General features: G+C 45.9%; 2 protein-coding genes across 3 annotated transcripts in view; one reads left to right on the forward strand and one right to left on the reverse strand.

The window, feature by feature from the left end:
- Sipa1l3 (signal-induced proliferation-associated 1 like 3) overlaps positions 1–7190 on the reverse strand; it is a 226426-nt gene extending 219236 nt beyond the window's left edge. For both annotated transcript variants that reach the window (XM_013522426.1, XM_005399879.2), the window contains exon 1: positions 7085–7190. The gene's annotated coding sequence lies outside the window, so the exon portion shown is untranslated. The remainder of the gene's footprint in view (positions 1–7084) is intronic.
- Positions 7191–7457: 267 nt separating this feature from the next.
- Positions 7458–18144, forward strand: part of LOC102017113 (WD repeat-containing protein 87) — a gene marked incomplete in the record, with an annotated part of 19197 nt that continues 8510 nt past the window's right edge. The window contains 4 exon segments of the mRNA XM_013522425.1: positions 7458–7960; positions 15063–15180; positions 16032–16202; positions 16696–18144. Of these exon segments, the coding sequence (XP_013377879.1) occupies positions 15106–15180; positions 16032–16202; positions 16696–18144 (1695 nt within the window).

Below are 18144 nucleotides of genomic sequence, written 5' to 3' on the forward strand. Positions count from 1 at the left end.
TGGCACAGAGCAAGGCAAGGCTTGCAGCTGGGCTCTGCTGTGGCTGAGCTTATAGTACTGCAGGAACTGCCCCGACACCCAGCAGGCCCCAGAATGAAGGAGAGAGTCGAAAGACACAAGGGGAAACCTGCTTCACATCCACACAGTAGTTCAGAAATAAGTTTTCAAACAGGCTGGGCCTGTTCCTTGCCCTCCTCCCTCATCCCCAGCTCTCCTCTTTCCTGGAAGGTAAAGTCTGTGTCCAATAAACATGGAGCTCAGTTTCAGGAATGGCTCTAGCAGTTGCTCACACCAGCACCAACATCAACTCGGAATCAACGCTAACAAGCTCTATTTTACATACATCCTTCCCATGGCTTTCTGTACTCAAAACTCAGAGCCCACCCCGCTCAAACACTGTAACGCAAAGCGCAACAGAGATTTTAACTACAACATGGACTCTGAGGACTGAGGGTGTAGCTCAGTGATAGAGCACATGCTGAGCAGGCCCAAGACCCTGATTCCATCCCTATCACCAGTAAATAAATAAAGTACAGACACTGAACCCGAGCTCAAGTTCCACTCCTAGCACTTCCCAACCTTGAGTAAGTGCCACACTTCAGCTTCCTCACCTGCAACTTCCGAACACAGGGAATACCCACCAACACTGAGCACAGTGCCAGGTACACAGGCAGCTTTGACAGATGACAGCTGTAAGGTTCCCTGTACCTGCTGATGATAAAGATGCTTTCTTCATCACTCATCCGCCCTTCTTCACCGAAACCAAAATAAAGCAGGGATGGGATGGGGGTACAGAGCACAGAGGCCCTGTATGCAACCCCTGGAGGCAAGAAAGGAAGGAAAGGAGGAATGGAGAGAGGAAACAACCCCAACGATGGCATATGTGACCTATCACAGTCAACCACCACTCTTGATTTACACCTGAGTCTCATGTCCTAGGCCTACACTACCCAACATGGTAGTCATTAGCTACATGTGCCGCTTTGAAATGTGCCTGGTGCAAACTGTAATGTGTTGAAAGTGTAACATACACATTGTAAACTAGGTGTGGTGGGCCAGGCCTGCAGTCCCAGTTACTCAGAAGACTAAGGCAGAGAATTGCTTGAGTCCAGGAGTTCAAGGCCAGCCTGAGCAACATACTGAGACCTCATCCCCCCCAAAATAAAAAAATATATATTATGTGTCTAGCATATCTCATTAATAATTTTTATATTTCAAACCAGCAGTCATAACCCCAGCACTCAGGAGGCTGAGGCAGCAGGATTGTGAGTTTGAGGCCAGCTTGGATGACGTAGTGAGATCCTGTCTCAAAAAAGCAAAATAATAATAATAATAATAATAATAATAATTTTATATTGATTACATGTTGAAATATTTTGGATTGAATAAAATATATAATTACAACTAATTTCCCCTTTTTTTGTTTTTGTTTTTACATTTTTATAATGTGGCCAGTAGAAAACATTACATTATATATGTGGTCCTCGTCAGTGGCTCACATTATATATCTTCTTATCTTCTTTTTTGCAGTGCTGAGAAAAGAACCCAGGGCCTTACACCTGCTAGGAAGTGCTTTACCACTGAACCAAACCCCCAACTCTTCACATTGTATCTCTGCTGGACAGCACGACTGTGGGGCTTTTAGAACAATTGTCTTAGTCAATGTTCTTGCCCTCAGTGTCTAGCATGGTGCCTAGCACTCAAGCAAAGTAGAAAAAATGTCCCAGATAGATGGATGAAAGATACTCCATACTTCTGGTCCTCAAAGCACTCCATCCTGTCCTCATATCTAACCAGGGTTACCCTTAATTCAACATACTTCACTACCCACAAGGCCCAAGCTGTATTAAATCAAAACGGTCACAGGCATGGTGCTAGAGAAAGGTCCTGGGGCTCCTGTGGGGCCAGGGGGCATCACTTTAATGGCCGGGTTGTAGTGTACCACTTTAACAGTCCAAAAGGCTGGCTTGGTGCTTAAAATACTGTGGCTTCTGCCAGCCCAGGTCCCCTGACAAAATTCGGCCAAATGTGACTCTACCCCTGCTCACTCTCTTTACACCCCACACTTTGTCTCATGTCAGCCATGTATGATGGCGGCCAAGCAAGTGACCCTGTTTTACTTAATAAGCTCTGCTGAAAGACCGTTAGTTTTGAAACTGAAAAGCATTAGCAAACCACCCTAACAGAAATCAACACTACCCTGTCTTATCCTTGGTGGGAAAGATGCCCTAACATCCCAGATCGCTCCTGCTGCCGCATCAATGAGGTACTAAATATAGCCTGCTTTGCCAGTCCAACGACCTGGAAAGGAAATGTGTCCACTTCCTCAATCTGCCTCTGACTAGTCAAGAGGACCTCGGAAGAGAGAGTGTGAAGAGCATGAGTCTGAGTCAGTTTCCTCATTTCTAAAATGAGTTCAATGAAGTTATGTCACTGGACAACGGTCAGGATTAACTAAGGACGTGTGAATCAGAAGAGCGTCTAGCACAGAGTAAGCACTACGTAAATAGCTGCTGCTATTACTATTTTATAAAAATTGAAGTAGTGTGAACTTGAAAGAAATTCACTCTTCCTCAGGCACGATAACTGTTTTCATAGCAAATGCATTCCCGCCTCAGACCTTCACACTTTCTGTTCCCTCTCCTTTGAATGTTCTTCCCCAAACTCCTGGCGCAGCTGGTGCCGCCTGCTCATTCCATCTCAGCTCACGTAACTTTGGCCTTCCCTGACCATCCGAGTAATCACCCCTTCCCCACCACCATCCCTCCCAGCAGCCGCTTTCTATCCTCTTACCCTGTTATTTTCTCCATAATACTTAAAAACATCTGCATGTGGCAGGATCTGGCTTTTTTCTTTTAATTAAAAAAATCTGAAATTATCTTGTTTACTGGGTGACTCCGCAGCCAGAAAGCAAACACTGTAAGAGCAAGGATCTCATCTGTCCTGTTCACTGCTCAATCTGCAGTGCCTAGAACAGGACCTGACACAAGGTACGCACTCAATAAATTTGTCAACTGAAAAAAATGACAGCAGTAGCTGACACAGGGATAATGATAGCTCTGTGGGCTGAGTTTGCAGACATTTCATCCAGTCTCCAACTACTACTGAGATATAGACTACTATCAAGGGCTGGGGATACAGCTCAGCAGCACAATGCTTCCCTGGCAAGCGCAAGATCGTGAGTTTGATTCCCGGTACCAAGAAAAAAAAATACTATCAACCCCATTTTGGCAATGAGGACAAAAATTCATTTATTAATGAGTGGCTGCACTGAGATTTGAACCCAGACCAGTCTTCCACCTAAGCCACCTTCGAATCGTTATACCGTACTCACATATGAGAAGTGGTATTTTCCACTGATGCTTCCCCTCCAGTCCCTCACCCCTAACACTTGCTTTTGCCAGGCCGCCTTACTGGCTGCTATGTTCCTTTTCTCAGTAAAGCTGCCTCTCTTCATTCCAGGGCAGCTAGGTCTCTTGCCCTAAACCGCCAACTCTCGAAGGTAGGTCCCTACTTAATAACTTTTTCTTACCTCTACCTGGCATTTCCAATGAGTTACTTTGGGTTTTAAAGATCACCTGTAACAATGGCACCAGGCCCTGCCCCACAAGCTTGACAGATTGTTTCACTGAACACTTTCTCAGTAACTCCCTCATGAGGAAGGTACTGGTATCATTCTCATTTTTGCTAATCCAGTGTACTACAATTTACACAGGCAGGGTCAGAATTTGAATCTAGGCCCTGCAGGCCCCAGAGGCTGTGCCTTTAGTCACTATGCTATACTGTTTGTATTTAAGGCGCAAAAGGCTTATTGGATGTGTGCTTGCTAAGGTAAAAGAAATCTCAGAACCCTTAATTTCAAGCAAGAGGGAAATAGCAGAATAAGGCATAATCTCTCCATGCTGAAGAATGCACATTGGTACAGTCATTAAATCGAATGAGTTAGGCCCATACGTAATAACTTGATGGGATATGCCTAATCATTAACTGAAAAAAATTGGATTGCAATTATGTGTATCTTGATCCCTACCCCTCCTTTTTCAGGGAAGGGAAGGGAAAGGAAAGAGAAGAGAAGAAAACACATGATATAAGCAAGCAATTGACCCAGGCCAGACAGAGGTGAGTGAGCACACCCAGCCCTATCACTAAGGCTAGACAGGGTAGCTCTTTGGTTCACTCTGAAACTCCATGACCTGACAGTCAGTACTCAGTACTCACAGCTGGAATTCATGGTTATCCCTGAGGAAACAGGATCTGCGTGGAGGGTGGCATTTATTCTTTTTCTTCTACATCTCTGTCCTTTTTGACATGTTATAATGAGTGTGTATTTCTTGCATAACTTTTTAAAGCCAAATTGAAACCAATCACACACACACACCACACACAAAGGTCATGACTACAACAATCCTAAAAAACAATATTCTTAAAGAAAACACAAATGCACAAACTGGTCCCATAGCTTTTTAGCCTAAAAGCTAAAAACAAACGCTTTATTTTAAAAGAAATGACTGTTAGATTCTTTTATTGAAATGTAAGTACATCTAATTTATACCTTGGAAATTATTAAATCTAAGTTTGAAATATATCAGCAAAATGTGCACCAATCACTGCACATTCTAAATTCCATTTTTGATTTACCACCTAACAACTGCAATGTCTGAAAACAGGCTCACATTTAACTCTGAAACCATTCTACAAGCTGCTAAAAAAGCCATGTGCTGTTGTCACTAACAATGGAGATCAACCAAGGTTTTATTTTATTTTATGTTTAAATCACTGCCTTATTTCTGGTGATGACAGAGTATAATTTTTCAGAAAGAAATGAACAACTCAGCTCACCTTGGCCAAGCTAAAACCACAGAAATGGGTCCCCTGAAAGCCAGATCCTCTTGCCACATCTGAGCCACTGCAATCTAGCCAAGTCCATAATGTATTCTCTATTCCTAATTATCACATATGTTACATGTTTACCTGCATTACTCCTTGGTGACTCTAGGCTTGACCCCATCAAAAAGACCATCTCCAGGGTATAGGGGAACATCCAGTGCTCCTCAGATAAGAGGCCAATGAAATGGTGCTTCTGCAGCAATGGAGTTTCCATCCTTGCCAATCAACTGGATATGCGAAGGATGGAGAAAAGCAACTCCCAAGTTTCTGGCTTGGGTGACTCGGTAAATGTTGACCCATTTGCCAAGATGAGCCTCCTCCTGGACAAAGTCCAGGAGGAGGAGGAGGAGGTGATAAAGTTGGACATGTTGTGTTTACAGTGCCCAAGGATGGCCATCAAGAGACATCAAGGAACATAGGCTCCTTATCTGGAGCTAGAGCTCAAGGTTAGTATGGCTCTGAGACAGAGTCAAGAGCTGACCACGCTGGGACAATAATCTTAAAGTGCAAGGGCTGAGAGTGCAGGTCAGTGGCAGAGAGCACAGTTAGCATGCACAAGGCCCTGAATTCCATCCCCAGCACCAAAAAATAACATAAAATAATCATTAAAGCACTGGAGTGAATGTACAAGCTTGGAGGGGGAGGCTGTGTGCAGTGGGCTGCTGATGGCAGGACAGCACCAACTCCTCTCAGCCCCTTACGCTTCAATTATGTTCCACAGTTCAATGTTTGGCAAGTAAACTTTGGGGAGGATGGGTAAGAAGCGCGAACCTTGTCCCCTCACTGCTATGGGGACAAACAGAAACAGAGGGACCTATAAAAGAGAGAGAGAGGGTTGGGGATACAGCTCAGTGGCACAGCGCCTGCCTGGCAAGCACAAGGTCCTGAGTTCGATTCCCAGTACCAAAAAAAAAAAAAAAAAAAAAAAAAAGGAGAGAGAAAGAGAGAGGAGAAAAACAACAAAAAAGATACATTTATTAAACACTTAATATATGCTGGGGCTGTGCTAAACACTAAACATAAATTATCTCCTGGAATCACCAGAACAATTCTGGCATAAAAGTCCTATGACTACCATTTCACAGATGGGACACTGAGGCTGGGAGCAAATGTGTGGGGGAGCTTAGGGCTGTCATGTCACAGCCCACAGTTAGGCAGTCTTTGGGCCAGATGGAGAATATTGAAGAAAAACAATTATAATACATAAGAGCTGCTGCTTAGTGATGGATGGCTCAGACTAGGAACTCAATCTCAGTAAATCCTTAGAACCTTCTAAGGGAATGTGTGCTATTTTTCCATATTTATAAATGAGGTACCTGAGGCTGCAGGAAGGAAAGTCAACTGGACCAGTTTTGAGTCTGGCCAGCTTGAAGACCAATACTACACCCAGGGTCCCTCTCGGCTATTCGCAAAACGCTGATGAAATAAGAGATGTGCCAACTGCTGTGCTAGGCACTTTACATTCTCGTTGCATCTTCCAAACAACTCTATGAAGTGGCTACTGCTTAAGTCCCTATTTTATAGATAAGGAAACTGAGGCACAGAGAGGTGAAGACAATTGCCCAAGGTCACACAGCTGGTAAATGGCGGAGCCTAAATTGGAATCTGGATCTCTCAGCTTCCCAATTCAAAGCTTTCAACAAAATAATCTCAGTTAACAGCAGCTACTCCGCACCGAGTGCTAACCATGGACTCGCTCAACTAACCGTCACCCTATGGTCACCCTATGTAATCGATAACATCTTACCTCATTCCTCCAGGAGCTAACAATAACGCAAACATGTAATAAGTACCTTGTATGTGGCAAATGCTTTATTCGCTGGATCTCAACATCTCCACAGAATTCCCAGCAAAAGATATTCTCCCTCCCCGTTTTACCGAAGGGAAAATTGTGGTTCGGCGCGATTTCCCTAGACCGCAGCTCTCGAACGGCAGAGCCGGGACGTGCACCCGCCGCTCCCAGACTCCAAGCTGTTCCCCACCCGCGCTGGGTTGCACGTCTGAAAAGTTGAGCCATGCGGGCACGCGTCCCGCCGGGTCCGGAGGGCGTGAGTCTCGGCGCCGCCGCCCCCCACAGCCGGTGCCCACACCCGGCCGTCCGCCCGGTCGCCCGCCCGCGCTGACCCTCGGGGTCCAAGTAGCTACAGATTTCTCGCCACCCTTGCGCGAGGCCGCTCCTGCACCTGAAGCCACATACCTGGGCGTCCTGGCCGCCCGCCCCGCGGGCCCCTGGACCGCAGCGCTCGGCCCCGCGCCGATCGCTGGAGACGCCGCCAGCTCCAGTGGCCCGAGTGACTTCCAGGCTGCCCACTTCCAAGCCGCTTCGCGCGAGGCCTCCTGGGAACTGTAGTTTCGTCTAAACAGGCTGCAAGCTGAAGCGAGCCTGGAGCGCGGGGCCTGCCGGGAGCCGTAGGCGCATCACCGCGCTACCCTCTGGGAATGGTAGTTCACTGGTTGGCTCCGTGCAGCCCCAGTCTCCAGAGCACTTCCGCAGCCCCCAGGGATGTGTGAAGAGGCGTGTTTTGTGCGGATTCCAACCCGCGAGCCACGCTCTTCAACCTGCTGGGGCGGTTTCTCCTTTCTTCCAGCTCCACAAGCCTCCTCCCTTCACTCGGCGGGCCGTCTGTTTTCCACAAGGCACCAGTCACTTACCTCGGGGGCTCGCGCCTCGGGAGGGATGAGAGAAGCGAAGCATTGCGCTACACCCCACCTCAGAGAGGGCAGTGGAGGAGGGCGTTGATGCGCACGCGCGCACGTCGGCCGGACTTGGGGCCCAAATTGTCGCGGGCCCCCACGGGACTTTTTTTTTTTTTTTTTAACCTTTCGAACGCGTGCACGGACTTGAGCGGGTTCTCGCGGCGGGCGCGTGCCAGTACGCACGCGCGCTCATTCCCGTCGCTACAGTTAGTCTGCTGGGCGCTGGGTTGCGGAGCTGTCCGCTCTGTCGGCCGCCTCCTTGCGCAGCATCCGCGAGGTAGCTTCTCGGACGCTCTCTTGGTCTGTTCGCCCACCTACGAGTTCCTGGGGGTCGCCAAACACCCCGTACCGCCCCTTGTTGGGAGCTCTGCCGCAGGTAACAGGCATGGCCCTTGCTTTAACGAGGCGGACACAGCTGCTTCTTGCCCACGCGGGTACCTGAGTCTATGTGGTCATCTCTTCCCTGCTTTGGCGGCTCCAGAGCTCTGCCTGCGCCGGCAGCCTCGGGCCCACGATCCTGGGGCTGCCCCGAAGGCTTCGTCTTTCATTCATTCTCTGGTGGCACATTGTGAAAGTAGTGTTGGAATATCCACAGCCTCGGAAATATTGTCCAAATTTAGCTCACTTCCTGGCATAATCAGAGTCGGAACCTTTTTTTTTTTTTTTTAACATCATTTTATTCTAATTAACATCACAACAGCTGGCGTAAGGAGGCCACACACATGTGTCCCATCGGAATCTTTCTTTTTAAATGATAGTGCCACTCCTACTCTATAAGGGTTATTGAGGGAATTGACTGGAATTGCACAGCCCTCTTTTCAAGAAGCCCTCTCAGTACCTTCCTGATTCAGCCTGCTGGGAGTAAGATGCTCAGTATAGCTTGAAGCTGGGAAGCATCTATTTCTTCTTCTGGGAGAGTGCAGAGGGTCATTCGTTTGCCTGCTCATTCAACAGAAATGTCTTAAGCACCTGTTCCATGTCAGGTTGAGTGATTACAGGGGACACGGGAGCAACCCAGACAGATGGAGGCTGTGAAGAGCTACCCTCAGGAGGCTCTTGTCCAAGAGGGAAATCAGGCCACCGTCAGTGACAATCTCAAGCAGTACTAACAGAAATATAATGCAAGCTGCATGTGCAATTTTAAATTTACATAAAACAGTGAAATTCATTTTAATTATTTAACCCCCAAAATATCCAAAATGCTATTCCAAGTTATACTGAATGGAAATATATTTTTGTTGCTTAATTTTACAATTTAAGTTAATTAAAATTAAATAAAAGTACAACTCTATGAGGCACCCACAAAGATTTACCTGTAGCATGAGTCATAGTAGTAAAAGGTCAAAAGCTGCCCAATGTCCTGAAATTTGGATAAATAATACTTTAGCCACACAGTAGAATATACCAAAGCTGTTAACTGCTAGAAAATAAAGCAGACCTATAGGTATTAACATATAGAAAGAAAATGTAGCCAGTTATGGTAGCTCACATCTTAATCTCAGCACTTTGGGAGGTTGATGCAGGAAAATTGCAAGTTCAAGTCCCACCTGGACAACTTAGTGAGACCTTGTCTCAACATTTTTTTAAAAAGGGCTGGGGACCACCAGGGATATACCTCAGCAGCACAGCACCTGCCTGGCAAGCACAAGGTCGGGAGTTTGACTCACGGCACAAAAAAAAAGAAAAAAAGGGCTGAGGATGTATTTCAGTGGTAGGGTACCCCTGGGTTCAATCCCCAGTACCACAATCAATAAATAAACAAACAAATAAATAAATAAATAGGAAGCCAGGTGTGGTGAAGCACACCTGTAATCCCAGCACTCCAGAGGCTGAGGCAGGAGGATAACCACAAGTTTGAGGTCAGTCTGGGCTACACAGCGAGTTCAAGTTCATCTTAGACTACGTAATGAGACCCTGCCTCAAATAACAACAAATAATAATAATAATAAGGAAAAAGCTGTCATTTACATACATGCTTGCATATGTATAGACCACCTTTAGAAACATACAGGAAAGACACAACCAGTGTCACCTCTGAAAAGGGGAAAAAGGAGAGACAGTAAGGTGAAAGAGTGACTTTCTTTTCCTTAAATGCCACTCAGTATGTTTTGACCATGTCCATTTTAAAAAGTTCTTTTAAGGGGTGGTAAGCTAAATCACAGAATCATCATAATTATTAGATAAAAATATATGTAAAATGGGCTGGTGATATAGCTCAGTGACACAGTGCCTGCCTGGCAAGCACAAGGTCCCAAGTTTGATTCCTGGTACCAAATAAATTATATATATATATATATCTACTGCCTAGTTACTGTTGTACAGCCTTGTCAGTCCTGGACGCTATCATAGCTCCCAGGGCTCCTGAGTAATTCCTCAACCCCAAAGAAACTAGACTACCTTGATAATGTGTATTTCTCAGCTTAGAAAAATTGTTTCTTTCCATAAAGGATGGTAAGGGCACTCCAGCCCTAAATTAAAGACCAGAGTATCTCTCTTAGACCCCAGAGACAAACTTGGGGTTCTCATCCATAATGTCATTCAAAGAACCAAGTAAGCCAAGGTTGCCTCTCTGCCTAGTTTTTTGTTTGTTTTTTGCATGGTACTGCGGATTGAACTGAAGACCTTTGCTCTGAGCTACACCAGCCCATTTTTTATTTTTATTTTGAGACAGGATCTTCCTAAGTTGCTAAATTGACTGGGCTGGACTCAACTTTCAATCCTCCTTCTCAGCCTCTGTCTTAAGTGGTGCACCACCACGACCAATGCCCCTGGCTCTGCAGTCAATTCATCAGATCCTTCTGATAATGGCTGGGCTTTCTGCACCCCCATTCCCAAATGGGAGACCGACCTGTGAAGCTATATACTCTATGCAGAGCCCCCCCTCAAAGTACAGGGCACACATGACCCTTTGGGATACTCAAGTCTCACTGTATGTACTTATAGTACTTTGTACCTTTCCTTCTTACAACTTAATCTCTAAAGCTGGACATGGTGGTGCACACCTATAGTCCCAGCTAAGCAGAAGGCTAAGGTGGGAAGATCATCTGACCTCACAAATTCAAGGCCAGCTCAGGCAACTCAGTGAAACATTGTCTCAAAAAAAAATTAAAATAAAAAAATTAAAAAGCCTGGCATAGTGGTGTACACCTGTAATCCCAACACTCTGGGATACTCAGGCAGAAGGATTCCAAGTTGAGACCAGCCTGGGCAATTTAACACCTTAGTAAGACGGGTCTCAAAATAAAAAATAAAAAGCTGAGATGTAGCTCAGTTTGAAGGCCCCAGATTCACTCCCCAGTATTGGAACAAAACAACACACCCATACACACACACCTGAATCACTAGGGTAATTTGAAACTTTTTTTTTTTTTTTTTTTCAGTGCCAGGGATTGAACTCACAACCTTGCGCTTGCCAGGCAGGCGCTTACGCCACTGAGCTATATCCCCAGCCACTCACTAGGGTAATTTGTTTTAAGAAAATTAAAGTTGGAGAAAAGTTCAAAGGCTAATAACCCATCACTGAGAATTTCCCATAGCTGTCAATTTTATGACTCCTCTGATGTCTGCTTTCCCTGATATAAAGCAAGAACCCTGTCTGCCTTCTCTCATTGCCTAGACAACGGCACAGTGAGGGACCCAGAGGGAGCCCAGGGGCTCAACAGTAGTGGAGCGCAGCGCCCCCTAAAGCCAACTCGGTTTCAAGGCAGGGTGGGACATCTGCTTTTCTTCACACTGTATCTTCCCCTAAATTTTTTTTTCAATCAGATTTTATCGGTACATTTTAGATATAAATAATGATCATGTTCACAATAGAGAATTTGTATCTGTACATGATATATCTTGCTTCTTCTTTTTTCCCATTCTCCTACCCTCCCTTCTATCCCTCTCCTGTTTCCATTTTTCCTTTTTGTCTTTCTTTTTTTCTTTTCCCTTCTTTCCTTTCCCCTTCTCCCCCTCCCCATATGAACATTTTCTTCCTTTTCTTTCACAATACCTGTTATACATTTTGGTCCTTATTTCCACTTTCAGTTTTTCATACCAGAGAAACAATGCAGTATTTACTTAAGTTGAAATAAGTGTCCAACTTATTTCACTTAAGAGCATAGTCTCAAAGTGCATCCATTTACCTAGAAATGTCTTGAGCTTATCCTTCTTTCTGGCAGAGTAGTACTCCTTTGTATAAAAAACACATCTTCTTTATCCATTCACCAGTTGATGGGCATTTGGGCTATTTTCATGATTTGGCTATTACAAACTGTGCCTCTATAAACATGGGTGTGCATATATTGCTGTGGTATGATGCTTTTAATTCTTTCAGGAAGATACCAAGAAGAATAGCTGGGTCAAATAGAGGTTCAACTCGAACCTCTAGTCCTAGTTTTTTGAGGAATCTCCACACTGATTTCCACAGTGGTTGCACAAGTCTACACTCCCACCAACAGTTCTTCCCCTAAATTGACCACTTTCTTCCCCTAAATTGACCACTTGAATTCTCCCTTTGCTTTACTTTTGAATTACTGACACATTAAGCAGTCAAAGCCATTGAGATTAAGGCATCTGGAGTTCACTCTAAATTTGCTTTTAAAGTTTAGACAGGTAGTAGGATCAGGTAGTGGAATGTGGAGGACATTGGGAGAGACGCTTCCTAGGAGGAAACTGGTCTGCAAGGTGGGGGAGACAGTAACAAAAACAAACTTATAGAAGGTTGGGGCATGAAGGCCCTCCTTACTCGTCCCCTCGAAATGTTCCCCCAAAGGTCTCAACCACATGCTTTTTGTTTTTGTAGGCTGGTCAAGAGAAGTGGGACCCAGTGTAGACTACCACAACTACTGGGGGAATCAGTGTGACGATTTCTCAAAAAACTATGACTAGAGGTTCCATTCGACACAGCTGTTCTCCTTCTTGGTACCTTCTCGAAAGAATTAAAAGCATCATATCACAGTGATATACACACACCCATGTTTATAGAGGCACAGTTTGTAATAGCCAAATCATGGAAACAGCCAAAATGCCCATTAACTGGTGAATGGACACTGAAAACAATAGGAACTGTTTGCAGTGACTATAAATTTGCTACAAATGATGACTCAGCAGCTCTGGAGCCTAAGAAGGAGCCAGTGGCGCGAACCCAAGCTGTGGGGCTAGCCTGCATAGCCACCCACTGATGTGCGTGATCTGAAGCAGATCCCACCGGCCTCTGAAAGGTGGTCCAAATGAGCAGCAAGCAAGGCTGGGGATTTAGCTTAGCGGCACAGCGACCGCCTGGCAAGCACAAGGTCGTAAGTTTGATTCCCCGTACCAGAAAAAAACCAAAAACCAAAACCAAATGAGCAGCAAGTGCAGGATCAAAGGGGAACAAAATGAAAAAGATAACGCAGGAGCACAGTGCACAGCCTGGGTATGGAAGGAGACTGGGTGCTGATGTCAGACACCAGTCCCCAGTTCTCACTGCTAGTGGATTTGGGGATCAGAGCGCTTCCTTAGCTAGCACTAGCAGAACCTCTTCCTCCTCTGACATAGAACCCAGACCTATGGATTGGCTCTTAGTCTTGAATCTGCCCCTGTAGCCTCCAAAACACCGCTTTTTCTTCTCAGACTTCACGTTGCTGGCAGAAGGAAGACAACATCTGCCTCTTAGGGTTCTTTCAAGAACTAATGAAGCGATTAATGTGGAAGCTTTTCTGTGGGCTCTAACCCACTCTACAAGGCCAGATAAGTTTTACCTGCTGCTTCCCTCCAGATCTAGACAGCAAGTCTCTGGGGCTCAGCTACACCAGGGGGTGGGTTCTGCCGACCTTGCTTTAGGAGACTCAGGCCACACTGACTGGGGGCTCCAATGCCTCTCTGCACCGGCAGCCTTACACTGAAGTGTGTATAAGGTCAGCTAAAGAGCTAGGTGAAGCCCAGATTATTTAACTGGGTGTGGTGGCACACACCTGAAATCTCTGCACCTTGGGAAGCTGAAAGAGAAGGATCCCAAGTTCAGGAACAGCATGGGCAACTTTAGCAACTTAATGAGACCCAGTCTCAAAAGGGATTGTGTGTGTGTGTGTGTGTGTGTGTGTGTGTGTGTGTGTAACTCAGTACAAGGGCCTTGGGTTCAATGCGCAGTACCGGAAAAAAAGATTGTTGGGTCCTGTCCTCAGTTTCCAATTCAAAAGCTTATGGGTTTGGACAATAATCTGCATTTCTAACAAGTTCTCAGGTGATGCTGATGCTGCCAACCCAGGAAACCACACACTGGGAATATCTATAGGCAGAGTTGGCCTCTGTTGCCCTCTGCTGGCCAGACAATAAACTTAGCTGTCATGTTTCCAAAGTAACCAAAAAGTAAAACATTGGAAAGGACTGGAAATAGTGTTCACCAGCCTGAGAACTAGGCTAGCCTAAAAGCAGTAATCATCACTGCTGTTTCAGAGAATCCTAAAAGGGTTTCCACATGAATTATCCTATTTGATCTTTGAACAATCCAATGGCACAGGGAAGCCTGGCATTTTCATTTTACAAATGAGGAAAAACAAGCCCACTGTGGCACTACTCATGGCAGACACTTGATGGAAGGGGATTGTTATAAGATTTATTTATAATCCAACCAGGAAAAGAATTATCTCCTTGTGATGACCAAAAGAACGGGATGAGGAAGCAGACAACAAGTGGCAGAACGTCTTCTATAAGAAAGCCACCTGATCCCACAAGCCTGGGGAAGTCTTTAAGACCACAGGCTGGGCCAGGTATGGTAGTGCATGTCTGTAATCCCAGCATGAAACTGAGGCTGAGGCATGAAACTGAGGAGGAGTACCATGAGTTTGAGGTCAGCCTGGACAACATAATGAGTTCGAGGCTAGCCTGAACCTACATGGTAAGATCCTGCCTTAAAACACAACACAACACAACAAACAAAACAAAACAACAAAACGTAACAACCACAGTCTGGATCCTTCCTCCAGCTGTGCCAGGGGCAAGTAATCCCAGATGCTCTGTTTCGCTATGTACTTCCTATTTCAGCGATCAGATTTGGATGTCAACAGAATCCCCCAGGCCCTAAGCAGTTTGTTAAAAGTTACAATTTCTGGGTCCCACCTCCACGTAGGTCTAGGACAAGGCCCAGGACTTGGCACTTGAAGATGTATCCCCTCCCCCAATGATCTTGGTGTAGGAGGTGCAGGGACCACACGCTGAAAACCTGCTAGTCCTCCCAAAATGCTGTTTGCCTGTCAGCCTCTCTAAGCCCCTCTCTAAGTTTCTGTTTCCCTCCCCGGTCCTTCATTTACCCTCTCCAAGCTTCAGTTTTCTCATCTGTAAAGCAGGGCAATACTTACGTCACAGGGCCATAGTGAGGATTAAATGAGAAGGTCTATCGTGTAATTCCTGACATAAACAAGGTGTTCAATATATGTGAGCTCATGGTTCTTGCCTTCTGATTTCTAGCTCCTCAAAAAATAACAGTAGTTAAGCAGTCTCCTTTTGGATTCCCACAGGTATTTAAGGAATGGCCCTGAGGACCTGAGGAAAATCAAGGTGATGTCTTCCCCCAGACTCATCCCCACCTGGAAGGATTTTAGCTACCTCATAAATGACATCATACAAAAAAGCAAGGTAATGTATAAATATGCCATTGGTTGGCCTCTATCTTATAATAGTGAGCACTTTGGAACACCCATAGATTGTCCATGAATGCAAGAAATGTGCAGGACAAACCATCAAGACAGTTGTCGCTTTAGTAGAAAGTGGATCACCCATTTCCAAAGGGTTCACCCATTTCCAAAGGTTCTTGTAAGGGCTATAGGCCTCTTACAAAGGTACTTTATAGCAGACAAACACATTGAAGCATTGTCAGAGGAACCAATGCTCTGGAAAGAGAGGGGTCCTAACACAGAAGGGAGAAGGCAGCAGAGGGAGTATTGGCCAACCTCAGTTTTGCTGTGGATGGCTCTGTGCAAATGGATCCCGGGTACATGTTTCATAGCACACCTTCTAGCACTATGGGTAATACATATTGTGTATGTGCTGTTCCTGTCAAACTTAATGACTAGACAATGTCCTAATGTCTTACTTGTGCGGTTTTAAGCTTTGATAACTTAAGGCTGTATTGACTTTTGGGAGATCCTATTAGGGTGATATACTTAGTACCTTTTAGTCACAAGGGAGAATGTTAGAAGACAGATGTGCTGAATGTCATTTTGGGAAGAACATCATTTTTCCCTGTACCCCCACTATAAAACTGTCCATACATGGTCTCAGGGTTCTGGTTCACGCACGTGTTGGGAGGGAGATTTGTCACAAGTGCAGAGATCCCATTGGTGGTAAGCTGTGCATGTGTGGGTGTAATAAGAGTTAGGAGGTGTGGGAGGTGTGATTTGGGGAACTGCTTCAATCATGAATTTTGTGAGAATATATTTAGTGCATGTGTGCCCTGGCCTCTTAGTTTATGCTATGTCTCTCTCCAGGAATCTTTAGATGACTCAAAGAGTGAAACAGTTGTGCTAAGTGACCGGTCCCAGACACTATTCAAAGAATCTCGACATCCTCAAAATATGCCACTTATATGCCATTACTTCTGTGATGCCGACTTCTTTGCCTCCCTCTCCTGGGTGACACCCCACACAAAAGAAATGCAGGTAAACCTTTCTTTCTTTTTCTTTCTTTCTTTCTTTCTTTCTTTCTTTCTTTCTTTCTTTCTTTCTTTCTTTCTCTTCCTTTCTTTTCTTTCTTTCTTTCCCTTTCTTTCTCTCTTTCTCTTTCTTTCTTTCCCATCCTTCCTTCCTTCCTTTTTCTCTCTTTCTTTTCCTTCTTAGCCCACTTTTCATGGGCCAAACCCATAGAGCTCTCAAACCAAACTGGCAAAGGATCCCTTAAAGGGATCCTGATGCCCTCCCACTACTTTCCCCAATTACTGTCTCCACGTTGAGTACACTTGAGTTCCCCTAAAGTAGACTGAGGTTAAAAAAGTCTACTTCCACCTAGTTCCAAGTCCCATCACTAGGAGGCAAAACCACTCTAGAGTCTTCTGTTTCCTCCTTAAAAAAAAAAGAACAGGGAAAAGTAGCTGAATATTTGGCCCTTTTCTCCTCTACTATCTTTTCTAGCAGTTTCTATCGTATTCTCTTCCAGGCTATAGTGTGGACAAAGAGCAAATCTGAGGACATGGTTGAGAAGAGAGCTTTCTCCATGACCGAGCGACTGCCACCCATCCAGTCAATGGCGCACACAGGTTCCTTCCATATCCTCGTGGCCTACTGTGGTGACATGATCCTGCGCCTCTTCGGGGACCACTTTCGGGCGTTCAAACCCCTAGCCACTGTGCCCTGCCGCTTCAACATCAACTGTCTCTGCTATGACCCAGAAATGAAGATGCTTCTGTCTGGCACCCGGGGGTCAGTGGTCAGCTGGGTCATTGATCAAAGTGGCAAGGGCCTGCAGATGGCTCACACGATTTCCATGCCTGGTGATGAGCTTGTCCAGGACATCGTGCTGAATGGCCCCAACGGCTCCCTCCTAGCCCTGTGTGAGACTGTGGTGAGAGCCCTTGCGCGCCAGGGCCAGGGCAGGCTGGGAGAGGTGAAGAAGTTCATGTCCACCAGGAGTGGCTCCTCTATCACCTGCTGCTTCACCTCCTTGGATAAGGGTTTTCTCTATGCTGGAAACAAGGCTGGGGAAATCCAAGTATGGAACCTCAGTCACAGCCACGCCCTCCACAATTTCAAGGCGCACTCCTCATCTGTGGTTTGTATCCGCAGCCGGTCCGAGGCCAACACCCTGCTAACAGCCGGCCACGAAGGCTTGATGAAGGAGTGGAACCTTACTTCAGGGACCCTGCTTCGGCAACTAGAACTTGGTGAGGAGCTGTACCGCCTCCAGTTTATTGATGACACTACCTTCTTCTGCCAAAGTACCCATACGTTTTCCTTGTACCGTCTACCCTGCTTCTATAATCTCTTCCACGTCTGTGGGTCTGCTCCCCAGCAGGTACATCGGGTCTGCTGTGGCGATAACTGGTACAGGATCCTGTGCATTACAGAAGATGGCCTGTTGCGCTTTGTGTCCCCATTAACAGGGGATCTTCTGCTTTTCACCTGGCCCCTCTCCATCCTGGACGAGGCTGTGGATTGGGCCTATGACCCGCGTAAAGAGGAGCTCTTTGTGGCAACGGGCAGCACAGACGTGCTGGTGTTTGACACAACCCGCTGTCCTTGCCCAGCCAAATATCTTTTATGCACCTCACCAAATCCTCAGGACTTTGTACACTGCCTGGCTTACGGGCATTTCCACCTGGGGCGAGGGATGGAAGGACTGATATTCTCTGGGCACCAGAGTGGTATAATAAGAGTGCTTTCTCAGCATAGCTTTGCCCGAATAGAGAAATTCATACACTATGGGGCTGTACTGGCACTCTCTACGCTGTCTGCGAGGCTTCTGAGTGGCCGGGAAAACTCTTTGCTGTGTTCCTATGGGATGGATGACTATATACACTTATCAGAAGTTGTGCTTGATAGGAGCAAAGTACAACTGCAGCTCCTTGCAAGCATTCTCAGCAGCTGTCCCCTAAAACAACTGGTACTC

The sequence above is a fragment of the Chinchilla lanigera genome, unplaced genomic scaffold (assembly GCF_000276665.1).
Source record: "Chinchilla lanigera isolate Chin_1 unplaced genomic scaffold, ChiLan1.0 scaffold00067, whole genome shotgun sequence".
NCBI lineage: Eukaryota > Metazoa > Chordata > Mammalia > Rodentia > Chinchillidae > Chinchilla > Chinchilla lanigera.